The 13,254-nt window shown below is 37.5% G+C and overlaps 1 protein-coding gene across 5 annotated transcripts; it reads right to left on the bottom strand.

Annotated features, from left to right (window-relative positions):
• Positions 1-450: 450 nt before the first annotated feature.
• On the bottom strand, positions 451-12,882 carry LOC106104342 (ankycorbin). 5 transcript variants are annotated; one of them, XM_013284369.1, is made up of 8 exons: positions 12,664-12,882; positions 7,813-8,089; positions 5,820-5,953; positions 5,225-5,397; positions 4,686-4,951; positions 1,850-4,586; positions 1,384-1,778; positions 451-1,313 (listed from the first exon to the last, which is right to left on the bottom strand). In XM_013284369.1, exons 2-8 carry the CDS (start codon positions 7,976-7,978, stop codon positions 1,021-1,023), a joined length of 4,164 nt encoding a protein of 1,387 aa, XP_013139823.1. In that variant the 5' UTR covers positions 7,979-8,089; positions 12,664-12,882; the 3' UTR covers positions 451-1,020. The 5 variants fall into 5 exon arrangements, with proteins under 5 accessions (XP_013139823.1, XP_013139824.1, XP_013139825.1 ...); XM_013284370.1 differs by lacking the exon at positions 12,664-12,882 and adding an exon at positions 12,061-12,131; XM_013284371.1 differs by lacking the exon at positions 12,664-12,882 and adding an exon at positions 12,069-12,106.
• Between the last annotated feature and the right edge of the window lie 372 nt (positions 12,883-13,254).

Raw genomic sequence — 13,254 nt, 5'->3', positions numbered from 1 at the left:
GTTATTGAAGTTGAAATCGAATTAAAAAAAAACACTTTTCTCAAATTAAAAATGACCATTACAAATAATGAGAGTAAATAAGTGTTTATTACTTCGACAGTCGTACGTAATCTAATTGGATTTCGGTATTATTTCTGTCATCGCTAAATTCTCTACACTAATACTAGAATTATCCTCTTAATAAGAAAATATAATTTTAGTCGAGTTCGATAATTATTTAAACCGAACATCGATAGTTCATAATCGTTCTCTATGCATTTTGTTTCGTCACTACGATACATGTCTATTAGGTACGGCATTTGACTTCATACAAATTGAATTTGGTACTTCATATACGTCATTTATCAAACTAATCTATTTACTAATATATTTCATTATGTTACAAAGTACTCTGTGTCTATTTAGACAAACTATAACTTGTAAGGTCACATTTACGCATTAAAACGCGTCTTTCCTTTCAACACTTTTAATTACTACATTATTTTTAAAATAACATTTAATACATAAAAAAACAATGCCTGGTTCACACCGGACCGATACAGTGGGACAGTAGCGCAGGCCAGCAATGTGTTGTTTTCACTCACTGATATTAGGTATTGTTCAAATTGTGCTCATCTACACTTCAACTATACTGGTTAAGTGTGAACCAGGGATTAGAGAGAAAGCATCACACCATACATAATATAGGGTCAATATTTTAATGAGACAGATGTAATAACATTTTACATCTATCTTTTAATATTCAATGTTTATTTGATAAGAAAATATCTATATTAAAAATACAATTGGACGGATCAGTCTAGTAACTAAATTATAACTAACCGAAGACCAAATTAATTCTCTGTTTTGCCTTGTGTAATAAAAAATGTAACATATACACATATCTTAAAGTCCTGATAAATACATAAAATACCTCTGTTAATAAATACTCGAATTTGAATTGAGTGTATTTTTTACCACATCTATGACTTAATTAGGGAACAACATTTATCTATAGTTACATTTTTAATTCGATAACAATTAGCCACTTCGTATACTTTTGTTATTGGGGCTGGGTGCGGCGTTGTCGTCTGACGTGGGCTCGGAACCTTTAACCGTAAACGTCACGTAATATCTCTTGTTTTTGTCCAGTTTTTCTGCGGGTAAAGCGATTAATTGTTTTTCTGTGCCGTGAGACACTTCCAGAGTAAAGTGAGCCTTGTTCGCACCAGTCGGTGGTTTCGAGTTAATTTTTGGTAGGAAGCCTTTAGATTTTGTACTCGGCCCCGCCGTTGACGGTTTAGGCATTGTATGGTGATTCCATTTGTATGGAACTAGAAAAAAAAGTGTAAAGGAAGTACACATTAAAAATACATAATATATCAGTATAACGAAGATACTTACTATACGCAGAACATGGTATCCCAGTGTAAGCATGTACAGCATGAAAACATCTGTGGGTCTTGCTGGTACATAAGCAAGGATTATCCGGAATAGCAGCCATTTTGTACAATTCGCTTTCGCCGTAATCAAAATCCAATGGTTTCTCAGGCAACTTATCTAAATGTCTCTTTCCACTCTTCTGTAATTTTCTTAAACTATCGTACAGGAATTTTTCAAAACTACTAAATGAAAAATCAGGATTATTGTACGGGCCCAGTCCAACGTTGGCCAGACTAGATTTGTTATATTCGTCGATTGCTCTCTTCACCAGTACTGCTTCATTTGTCTTGCTAGTTCTTATTTGTAGCCGTTTGAGTTCTAACAGATGCTGAAATATTTTTCGTTCGCAGTAATACCTAAAAATTATAAGTATTAAACATCTGACATGTATTTAATAAATTAAAAACTAGATATATGTATATCTTACCGTCTCATATTAGTTTGTATTCTTTGTGTTACCGTTCTCATATCCACGGCATTTTTGTCGCCAGGTTTTCGGACGGGTATCTTGCTATCCGGTCTCCCGCGAAATTTGCCACTTGCATTTCTTTGTTGATAGTATGCATTAAGCCGGGGACTCATTATACATCTTTGTACCGGTCTGGGACTTGGTTCGAATCCAGAATCCATTAACCCGCTAGATTCATAACCTCTTTCTGAATTTTCACTTTTGGACCTTATTGTTATCCGACTTTTTGTTCGCCCTTTCTTTCGAAATCGCTTTCGACGACCGTCAGCTTCGGAATGGCTGTAATATATCTCATTATCGCTAACACTAGGTACTCTACCAAAAAAATTTTCTCTAAGAAGCGTTAATTTGTCCTCAGCACCGAATTTGTCTTCTTCAATAGATCCCTCATCCATTATGTTAGACTTTTTTAAAATGCCTTCAACAGCATTTGTGGCATCTGAAAGGACTTTGTAACTTTCAGTTTCGTAAATGCTACTTTTTCGACTACTTACTTGACTATCTCTCGAGCTCTTTCTTGCTTGTTTAGGAGAGGTGAGTGATGAAAATTCATTTTCTTGAATCTCTTCGGATCCACTTTGCATTACAATTTGTTTAACAGCACGATCGACACTAACTGTATCAGCGCGAGATTTTTTTATCTTACTGTTATCGATGCTTCGTGCCACGTCACTGCTACTAGTCGTGGTAGATGCATATTGTGATCTTTTATCCTCTTGATTATTACCATCACTTGCCCCGTTTTTTACATTCTCGCCCTTTTCTGCTTGAAATTCAACATGTTCCACCTCTTCACCCATCAAATGATCAGATGAATTATCAGAGCCGTTAATTTTGAAAATTTCGTGTTTTTTAGCAAACGAAACTGACGGAGAGGTAGTTTTATCCTGAGATCCTAAGTTATCATCACTTACATTTTCTAAGCTTTGTTTATCTAAGGGTAAGTTATCACTTTTGCTTGTATCATCTGGTCCAGATAGAATTTGAAATGATCTTCTGCGAGGTGACTCTAAATTAGAATTTGGTCCAGAGGAGGTTTCTTTACTTTTTTCTGCAGAAGATGGCCTAGATTTGGAATCCTTATCAACATTCGATAAGGACTGATGTTTATCTTGAGTTTGATCTTCATTTAATTCAGTTTTTCTATCTTCACTTATTACTGTTATTTCTTCGGGCTTGTTCTCATCCTCACGAATATCACTAGTATTTTGCAAATTTTTTGTAGGAATATCTGTTATTATTGAAGCCTTTTCTTCTTTTATTTCTTCCATAGCTTGCCTTGCTTCTTCTGTAATATCATTTTTCATTTCATCTAGTTTTACACTATCATCTTCAGTTTTTTGTTCACTATTAGAAGCGATTTCAACATTATTACTTTCTAAATTATTTTTGGACTCTTCATTTAAGTCTTTATGAGTTACAGACAAATTAGACGTTTCTATAGCAACATTATTTGATGAATCCATTTTTACTATTAACTCTGAACTACCATTAAGTGTAGATTCGCGCTCCATATGTATTTGTGCTTCTGTAACTACCATGTTTGTTTTAACCGAAACAGCCTCGGTTTCAGTTTCACTAAAAGATTTTGGTTTAACTGTTGCTTGTTCTTTGTCTGTTTCTTCGTGGATTTTGGATACGTCTAAAAAACTGCCACCTTCATTATCGATTGGTAGGTTTCGATTGTAATCCATATTTTTATATTTCACTATGTTCACTTTCTGTTTCTCGTCGTCATGTTCAATGTGAATAGATGTTTTCTTGCCTTTTCTTTTTGTGCTCCGTCTATCGCTCGATTCTGAGCTACTATTTTCAGATGAAGTGCTAGTCTTTCTTCTACCTCGCTTATGTCGACCGCGTTTCTTTTTTCTCTCTTCGTGACTGTCAGTATCTGATGAACTTTCCGATGTCGAGTGATAACGACGATGTTGCTTTGCACTTTTGCCACGTCGTCTGGATGGTTCACTTCTAGATCTACTCTTCTTACTTCTGGGCCTTCGTTTGTATTTTCGTTTATGGTCTTTTTTATCATACACTTCGAATTCACTATCATAACCATCACTGAAACTTTTTTGCGGCTTAAGTTGTGGTTTTTTACGGTTTTGATATTGTTCCGAATGCTTATCTTGAAATCGTTTTCGGGTTTTCCTGTCATCAGAAGAAGAATCGTTAGTATAATAATCGTAACTTCTATCTTTTGTACTTCGCCTTACTAGTGAAGGACTCGAGAGCTCGACTACTTCTTTTTTTTCTATTCTAATACGATCACGTACATCGATTTTTGTACTGGTCACTTTACGTTGAGGCAATCCTGTGATAGGAGCACCGTCAATTGTTATTTGAGTATTTGAGAGTTTGGAAGCAGGTAAACCGCCATGCATCTGCAAATACTTTGCAGTTGACCTGTGGCCTCGGCTTGTAGCACAATCCAACGGTGTTAAAGGTTCGTTTCTGGAGGATCTTGCAACAAGGTTAACTTCTGCACCGCGATCGAGTAACAGTTTACAGAGATCGGCGTTGTCGGTGGCTGCGGCAATATGCAATGGCGTGCGACCTTCATGGTTTGTTGCATTCACTTGAGAAGGTCTTCCATCCAAAAGCCACTTGACTAATTCTCTACGTCCTGATGCAACAGCTTCATGTAAAGGCAAATCACCTTTAGAGTTGCGTAACCACAAATTAGCCCCCTTCGCCCCTAGAAGTCATAAAAACATACATAGAATAAGATTAACATACTTGTTAATGTTTTAACTAAAATGTTTATAATTAAACATTGTTCACAAATTGTGTATACCTAATATGCGAACGGTTTCTATTTGTCCTTTAGCGGCGGCGGTGTGGGCAGGGCTGCGTCCCCTCTTATCCTGTCGGTGCGCGTCGGCGCCGTGCTCCAGCAGCGCCGAGGTCGCGTCTGCGTGGCCCAGCGCAGCGGCATAGTGCAGCGGCGTGCAGCCGTGCGAGTCCGCCATGTCCACGCGGGCCCCGCATAGACCTACTAACGTTTCCAGAGCTTCTGTATGTCCCCTCGCCGCTGCACAGTGCAATGCTGTTAAACCATCTCTAAAACATAAAGAATATACAGAATTATTTATCATCTTAGTAACGAAAACTATCCATTAAAAATAATATAATATTTTGTGTACTATTGTGAATATGATGGGACCACATGTCTAACATAGTGATTCTATATGTAATATACATATATTTAACATATGCTGTGTGGTCGTGGCATTACACCGGGCGAGCCGGCCCATTAGTGCCTTCCCCCGTTTTAACATCTTCATGTTGAAGCGGGCTCTACCACTGTTAGCTGATGACAGCTGTAATAAATACCTGTCAGCATCGTCTATCCGGGCGCCAGCCTGGTGCAGCGCGAGCACCGCTGCGGCCGAGCCGGCAGAGGCGGCCCACAGTAGCGGTGTGCGCCCGTCCGCGTCGCGCACAGCCACGCTGGCGCCGCCCTCGCGCACCAGCGCACGTAACACTTCCAGCGCAGCGCCACGGCTCTACTTAGCAAACCACAACGATTATTTATTGAAGAAACTACAATGGGTAAACGAAAAACAAACCAAGAATTATAAACAGGCAATCGATCTTGTTATTGTATAGAAATAGAGTATGTAATATTTCATTGACGTCTTCATAAATCCCCTTAATTCATATCATCATTTTTTTAATATCAAACTTGTTCTATATGTTCGTGATTACTCGACGTTATCTAATGAAGTTCCTCGACCTCTCTGTATTTACTTGAGAATTCCCGATCCATACGTTTTTACCGAAGGTTAAAACCACCACCCGAGGCTGGAGAATACAATTTGTATAGAAAAATTATCCCTGGTATTACACATGAAAAATGCCCTACTAGTATCGCCAGCGCTTTTATCATAATCGACTTCTGGTAACCTTACATTAGATACTAATTAACCTGGTGATCTGTGGCAGCGGGCGCGCCGCACATCTGCGCGGCGTAGTGCAGCGGGTAGCCACCGTGCTGGTCCGGCGTGGCCGAGTCCGCGCCCGCCGCCAGCACTGCGCGCAACGCTCCTACCTCGCCGCACACTATCATATACATGTAACATAAATAAATACTACGTATAAACAAAAACATAGTTTATAACTAACTAATAATCTTAGATTATAATTTATACAAATTCCATTACGATATGAAACAATGAACATTCTAATGTGGCGATATTACTTTTCAGCAGTTTAAAAATAACTATAGGATTTTGTCGTATAGGAAATCGTCACAAGAAATAGAAAAGGTTAAAGGTTATGTGCACAACATAAAAAGGTTATATGTTTTTTGAGTATAACTCCTACTTATAAATGTAGTTAATATACATATTAACACGTTTTATAAAATAATATTGCGTGTCAATTAGCAATTTATTAATCAAACATGACTCAAGCGACAAGTAAAGGCCGAAAATAAAGTCGAATTAAAGCCTTTACAAATGTCCAACAAACACTGATTGCTCGAATGTGATACGTCGTGACCTTTTCAAATTTATGGCGTTATAATGTTTAGTCCTAGACTGACGGAGGCAGGTCAAGGGCCTGACCTTGTGCACCGCTCAATACCACCAGAAACCGGACAACCCCTAGTGGGGGGAAAGGGGAGTACCCTGTCCCCCATCAGTGTCCAAACCCGCAGTCCGACAGCGGCAACCGCAATTATTATACAATTTGCTTCGAATCAACAAACTCCAAAAAACTTGTTTCGGTAAATTTTGTTCTTTAATGCTATGTTGCTCCACCTGTTTTGTGAGTCATGATTAATTGTATTTTATTTATTACTTCAACATTCATATGAAATCGAAATTAATACAATAAAGAACAAAATGCCGAATCTTTATTTCTGCATATTTAATTAGTTAGTAACAAATATTGTATTGTATAACAGTAATATTTGGGTTCAATTTCGGTGTTATGCATATTAACTTCAATACTTCGCTAAAATCTCGTTTGTAAATAAATCAATAAAAATAATATCGGTTGTAAATATTAAAACGATAATCTAACCAGCTATCATTGTTTACATTCCCATACACATCACACAGAACAAGACAGCTTTGATAAGTAATGGATGGCGTGCGAAGAAGTCGATTAAGGTGTTATGGTGAGGTGTCACCGAGTGTCACCACAATGACTCCAGCCCTGTAACAACTCACTGCAATTGACAGCCACGCCACCACACGGTTCACTTTTGACTTACAAACTCATCTGATAGCTAGCTACTTCGTGGCGTAGGATGGCAGCAGTCACAGCATAGTTTTGAATAACTCTTTCTTTAATAAATAGACGCACTTTACACTTACGACACGCTTTAAGGTAAGTATATATTTTCACGCTATTAAACTTAGGGAGACAATAAGTTGGAAAAAACTATCATGTGGGAAAGAGACCATAACCTACAAGCTGCCAACATCAAGGAAGTAGGGTTGCCGAGGTTGGAATTTGTGCTATTATAGTTTGGCTAGTCATCCGTCTAGTAGCCGAAACAATCATCAAACAAGCATCAATACCGCTAGATACTTTTTAAACTTGGTTTATAATGACTAATTTTATTATGGGCGTCCTTCTCAAAACAACATATGACAAGGGAGTCTTGGCCAAACTTACGTTTAATTATATTTTAAGTAATGATATAATGACAAAGAAATTACTTACAATCGAGCAACAATGACCTTGCGTGACTCGCACCAGATCTAATCAATGACATCGATTCACGAAACACTAACAACAAACTTTACAAGTTACAACTTCTTACAAACGACTTCACATATTTACTTAATTTCGTAAAGCTTTTAAATTAATTGTTGTGGTTCTAACCTCTCAAGTCTCTAATCTATAAATTAACAAATTGCTTTTTTGTAGGATCAATAGATGAAGTATTTTCGGTGCATGTCACTGACCAGTTGCCCAATGCACGACGGTATGTTGCTCGTTGTCTCTCGCGTTAACGTCAGCGCCAGCAGCCAGCAGGGTCTGCACGAGGGGTACGTTTCCATGCACCACGGCGAGGTGCAGTGGCGTGAGGCCGTCTGCGTCGCGAGCGTCTGCCAGCGCCGGCGCCGCCATCAGCACGCGATCCGCGCACGCTGCACGTGCAGCCGCGCGCGCCGCCCCGCTCGCCGCACAGTAGTGCAGCGCACACCGCTGCGCGCGATCACGCACACGCGCTGATGATGGCTGAATGTAAAAGGCAAATTACAATGCAATGATTACATGGCGAAATCATTCTAACTACCCTCATGTAGCCAGTAACCGTTTTGTAAACCATGATATAATTAAATATTTACACACCCAAAACATATGAGTATCCGCCACCAGTTTGATATATTTCCTAAAATACTTTCTAAGCATACTTATGTTAAATTATATAGTATTTAATGATTTTCATATTAACTTTGTCATCTATCTAAGAGGATACAATCCTAACAAATCTTAGAATTAGAATTCAACCAAACCTTATTATTGATTTGTCGAATTGTGAATAACTTTAAACAGTACTTACTCCATCTACTTTCTTGCTCTTTTAATATTTACATTGATTCGGAACCAAATATATGAATCCGTGTTTATAAAATTGAGAGGTTTTAGAGCGCTCATTTCAACTAAAAAAAAAATGTAAACGAGTTGTGATTTTGACAGGCTGTTTACAAGGCGATATGGCTGCCCTTCTCGCCTACCCGCCTGGTTGTCTGCACGGCTGCCCGCTCGTGCGGCGCATAACATCGCGTGACGTACTGATGCACTCAAAACATTGTTTTGCATTTCACATAACCACACCGCCACAACGCGGCTTTAATTTTAAAAACAAATACGTGCTGGTTGTAAAACACGTAACGAACAATTTATTTTATTGGTCTGACGTGTCTGATTAAACGTGGTTAGGAATATTTCAGTGTAATTTAACGTTAAAGGATCAGTTTGTTAACTTTTTAAATTGTGGAAAGATAAAATAACAGATTAAAAAATAGGTTAATAAAAAGTTGTATTGTTGAGTTCGAATAACCAGTTACATTCCTTTATTTAATTTTACAATGGTCCACTTACGTCCTTATTAAGGAAGTCAACGACGCTCCTATAGTCGGCTTGCTGACAAGCGTACATAAGCGGCGTGCAGCCGTGAGCCAACGAATGACTCACATCTCCATACTTCCTCGAGCTGGTCTTCTCTCGTTTGATCTTCGTACTTTTGTCCACAAGATCGCCACGAGGCGGTTTCGGTTTCTTAAGTATGCTGGGTATAGGCTCGCTGCGGCCGCTGGCGCCGCGCTTTTCCATAACAACGGGGCTAAGGTGTGCGTGCCATGTGTCGGTGAGGGATAGGGAGAGAGCGGCGCGAGGGCGAGCGGGCACGGAGGGCGCGTGCCTCAGACTGGCCCGAGTCTCGTAAGCGCCACGACTGCCCGCTGCCCGCCACCGGACAAAGGTGGCGTTGGGCGGAGGGGCCACGCAATGCCCTCACGAATCACTTCGCACGTTAAATCAGGTCACCATCTTATAAATTCTTACATTCGAACTTTCAAAAAGGCTTCACTATTCACTGGCACTATCTATTCAGTAAATCGGTGGCATTGAACCAGTTTCCTTTCGTATACATGTAAAGTAATTGTTTTGCTGCTATTGTGCAGTGTCATATCAGACATATTTGACCTATTATTAATCTCTTCAGGAATTATAAACGTTTAAAAGTGACAAACATACGTTATTTATAATTATCTATCGATTCCTTTCTGATAAGTGACCTACTGCGACAATACATAATTATCCGTGTGTTGAAATGTCAAAATATTTAAAGAGCATATTTCAGTCTCTGTAACTTGCAAACTTTAGTGATTACCGAAGCACAAGGAGACTTTGAAGGTTAAGGGGATGAAGTTTGATTAGAAGGTGCTGTAGACGATTAGGGTTATTAGGCGGGCGGCGTAGAGGGCGGCGTAGCGGGCGGCGTGGCCGACGTTGGAGAGAGCTACTGGCATAGTTCACGTTATCGCGTTTCGGCGACGAAACGTGACGTAAGCTCGGCACGCCACCGCTTCGCGAAATGGTCACCCTGAACACGACGATTACTGTATAGTTTGACTATTCGGTTGAAACTGTGCGGTTTATATGAACGTGTGTAGCTGGCTTTAGAGAGCCCAATCAAAATTAACATAAGACTTCTACATCATCACTTAATAGTAATATAATACATATAGTTACTCAATAGTAACTTATGTTACACCAATAACTTACACTTTAATAACATTATAAATGCGCACTTTTTTGTATTTTATGTAAATTAAGTAAAACAAAGGTAAATCCTTTTGAGCACGTTTCACTGGGATTTTTTTATATAAGTGTTACATATTTATGCTGCTTAGTTATTATTATTCAATACATTTTAATATAACAATAAAAAGTCCCGTGGAAAACCCTGACCTGCAACTGCACTCAGCCGTAACTATAACCACAGTACAGGAAAAGATTTTAGTTTTAATTTCCGATTTAAAGCAAGTTTCCTTATAGGGTTATTTGCATGTTTTCGGACAATTTTTATTTCGTACTCATATTATTAAATAAGATAAATTTAATTATTGATTTGAAGAAGCTAACTATCCCCCTCCTAAATCGGTCCATCTGACATCACACTCAATGTAGAGATATTAAGACGTTAACAGAACAAAACTTCTTTATTTTATAACTAAGTAACTACATACACTTGAGAAAACATTTAGTGTAAGTAACATAAACTTCGAACTGTCAGTTAATTAGACAGACTAGTTAACTAACAATTAATATAAATAAACTGACTATTCTTTAATTTCTTGACATTTTAGCGTTGTATAAGGTAAGAAACATGCAAGTGTCTACCGAATTCGCTAAATTGCGAAGAGAGCACTGCCCTTAGACACCGGGATGTATTAAAAAAAATTTTCAGCTGACATAAAAGGAGGTTCTTAATTTGCCTGTGTATTTTTTTTGTAATATTCTTTACGCATTGACCTACTTGTAAAAAATCATGTTATTATACTAATCAACGTTACCCCTTAGATCTACAGCGAAGCTGACCTAGTTCCCTCGATTTCAGCAGCTTACAGCTATTGAAACCATAATATTTCTTTATTGCGCATGCTAATATGTTTTATGTAACAGAAATAAATCTTATTTAAGAAATATAATTACAACGTAACGTATATAACACGTACATTTCTAGCAAGAAAAATATAACTAACTAGTTTATTATTATTCATAACGTACATATTACTTTTAAAACAAAATAAAAATCAATATGAGTCTACTACCAAGTCTTAAAAGCATCGAATCACATTAATTTGTCATGGTCTCTTTTCGCCAAACTTATCCTAAAATGCGATAAATAGATTAGAAATAAATAGTTACGCTTAAAAAAGCAAATCTATCAACAGATAGATAAAACTTTCAATGAGTTTTCTTCCTTGAAAAAAAATTTCTACGTGACTAGGTGACGACGCTTTGATAAAATAAAATTGTATAAATTACAAATTAAAAATATGTAACAACAATAGTCGTATTTCCAAAGCCCGTGGGTTATCTTTAAGGTTACAATAACTTTAAATCGGAATTCTAATTTAATGAAAACAGATCAAGAAATGTCTATAACATTATGATATTCATTTGTAGGATATTAGTATTTAGGACATTTGCGTTTTGCAGAAATTTATTTTCGTTATAAACGTTTGCATACGTTTTGGTTACGATCAAAGGGAAATTCCATCAATTAACCATTTACGCAGAGCAATGACGTGGAGAAACAATATCACAGTTCTGTGAGGTCACGGTATTTCCGAGATCATTTCGATATACTCGTATTATACGAACAACAGCTTTAGTCCCTGCTAATTGTATAGTTAATGAATAAACTGACTTTGATGAAAATGGGGTGTTACATTTAAGTCAAATAAACAATAACGCGAAAGTAAAAAGATAAAACAATAAAAGTAGTAAACTACGCTTCAAAATGGTGCAAGTATGGAGTACACGAAGTATGGCGGATAATAGTATCACGTTTTATGCACTGTTTTTTTTAAATATTAACTTATTCAAACTCCCAGACTCATATAATGCGGTGGCAGTAAATGTGATAAAATAGCGACACTTAACACAAGATGAAAGAAAAGAATTAACCTCATCACCAGCTTACTTTACGTCCTCACCGAGGGGCTCGAAGCCTACTCCAAGTTACGGTGACTAGGCCATAGTCAACCACACGAGCCAAGTGCGGGTTGGTGGAAATTTACCTTCGTTACAAAATTATACGTATAAAAACCGTAGCGAGCTATCGAACGATCTTTATTACAGAAAATGGGAAAATTAACGTCTATAAGAAATATGTCAAGCGGAGAAAACTATTTCAAGCCCCGAAGGTCGTCGGGGATTCATTAACTAATCAGCGCAGGGTACACTGATGGTCAGTCGATGGTCGAAGTGGGTCAAAGATTAATAGCGATAATGCCCAGCTCGCCCCCTGTTTGCCCTTCCATGGAAATTAAACGATCAGACTCGCTTACCAGGTCAACGTTGTTAAAATCTTATATACAAACAGTTTGCCAAGATATCTGCTATCAGAAAATTAATATTGCAATCTACTTGATACGTAATTATTATTTGCAATACAATTTATTTTTGAATTCAGTTAACATGAAATTATCTACGGTAGTTTGTAATTTGCCGGAAAATTGAAAATGGAGTAAGCGTAACTGTCATAATCGAATTAAATAAATATATCTTCAACTTACTTCTTTTGTTTACAGTCTTATGGCTTATTCCTTTGAAACTTGAATAATATTTGACACTTCTTGACTTGACACATTGTTAATGAAAAAAGTTATTAAAAAGTTAATTTGTAAAGTTGTTTATAGAAAATCGTAATATAAAAACACTACAAAAAAATTGAACATATGTGTTTACAAATACAAGATACAACTAACATCTTGATAAATCCTATTGTGGCTGTTCAGGAGGGTGGGTTGCCATGGTGACGCGAACATGACGCTATTTATTGCCACAGATTAAAGAAACAATTGTTGATTGCGAATATAAAATATAAATAAGGTCATAATGTGACCAGGCTTCTAGTAACGAGTGTTACATAGCATTGAATACTTAATATATATGTGAATCATTAAAAATAACTAATATTCGTCATATAAAAACCTTCGCCTTTTTGCGGAAAAGGGTAAAACTAATTTCTTTACACCTGTTAGAAAGCCCAGGACTTTTATGTTGTTGTTTAGATTATACACTTCGAGCAAATAGTTTTTTAGATACACCTAATTAGTGGCGTAAAACTAGATACAGGCACTATTGTATGGTTACAACACCACTGT

The sequence above is a fragment of the Papilio polytes genome, unplaced genomic scaffold (assembly GCF_000836215.1).
Source record: "Papilio polytes unplaced genomic scaffold, Ppol_1.0 DF823689.1, whole genome shotgun sequence".
Taxonomy (NCBI): domain Eukaryota; kingdom Metazoa; phylum Arthropoda; class Insecta; order Lepidoptera; family Papilionidae; genus Papilio; species Papilio polytes.
Note: the sequence above shows the minus strand (reverse complement) of the source record. Positions and strands in the feature narration are given on the sequence as shown.

What these genes read in the sequence shown, in the direction of transcription:
- LOC106104342 (XM_013284367.1), bottom strand. Translation starts at nt 9,187, where the DNA reads ATGGAAAAGCGCGGCGCCAGCGGCCGCAGCGAGCCTATACCCAGCATA. An exon ending in TTGACTTCCTTAATAAGGAC is followed by an intron (nt 8,090 to 8,956) that starts GTAAGTGGACCA and finishes TTTTACATTCAG; the next exon opens with CCATCATCAGCGCGTGTGCG. An exon ending in CGTCGTGCATTGGGCAACTG is followed by an intron (nt 5,954 to 7,812) that starts GTCAGTGACATG and finishes TGTATATGATAG; the next exon opens with TGTGCGGCGAGGTAGGAGCG.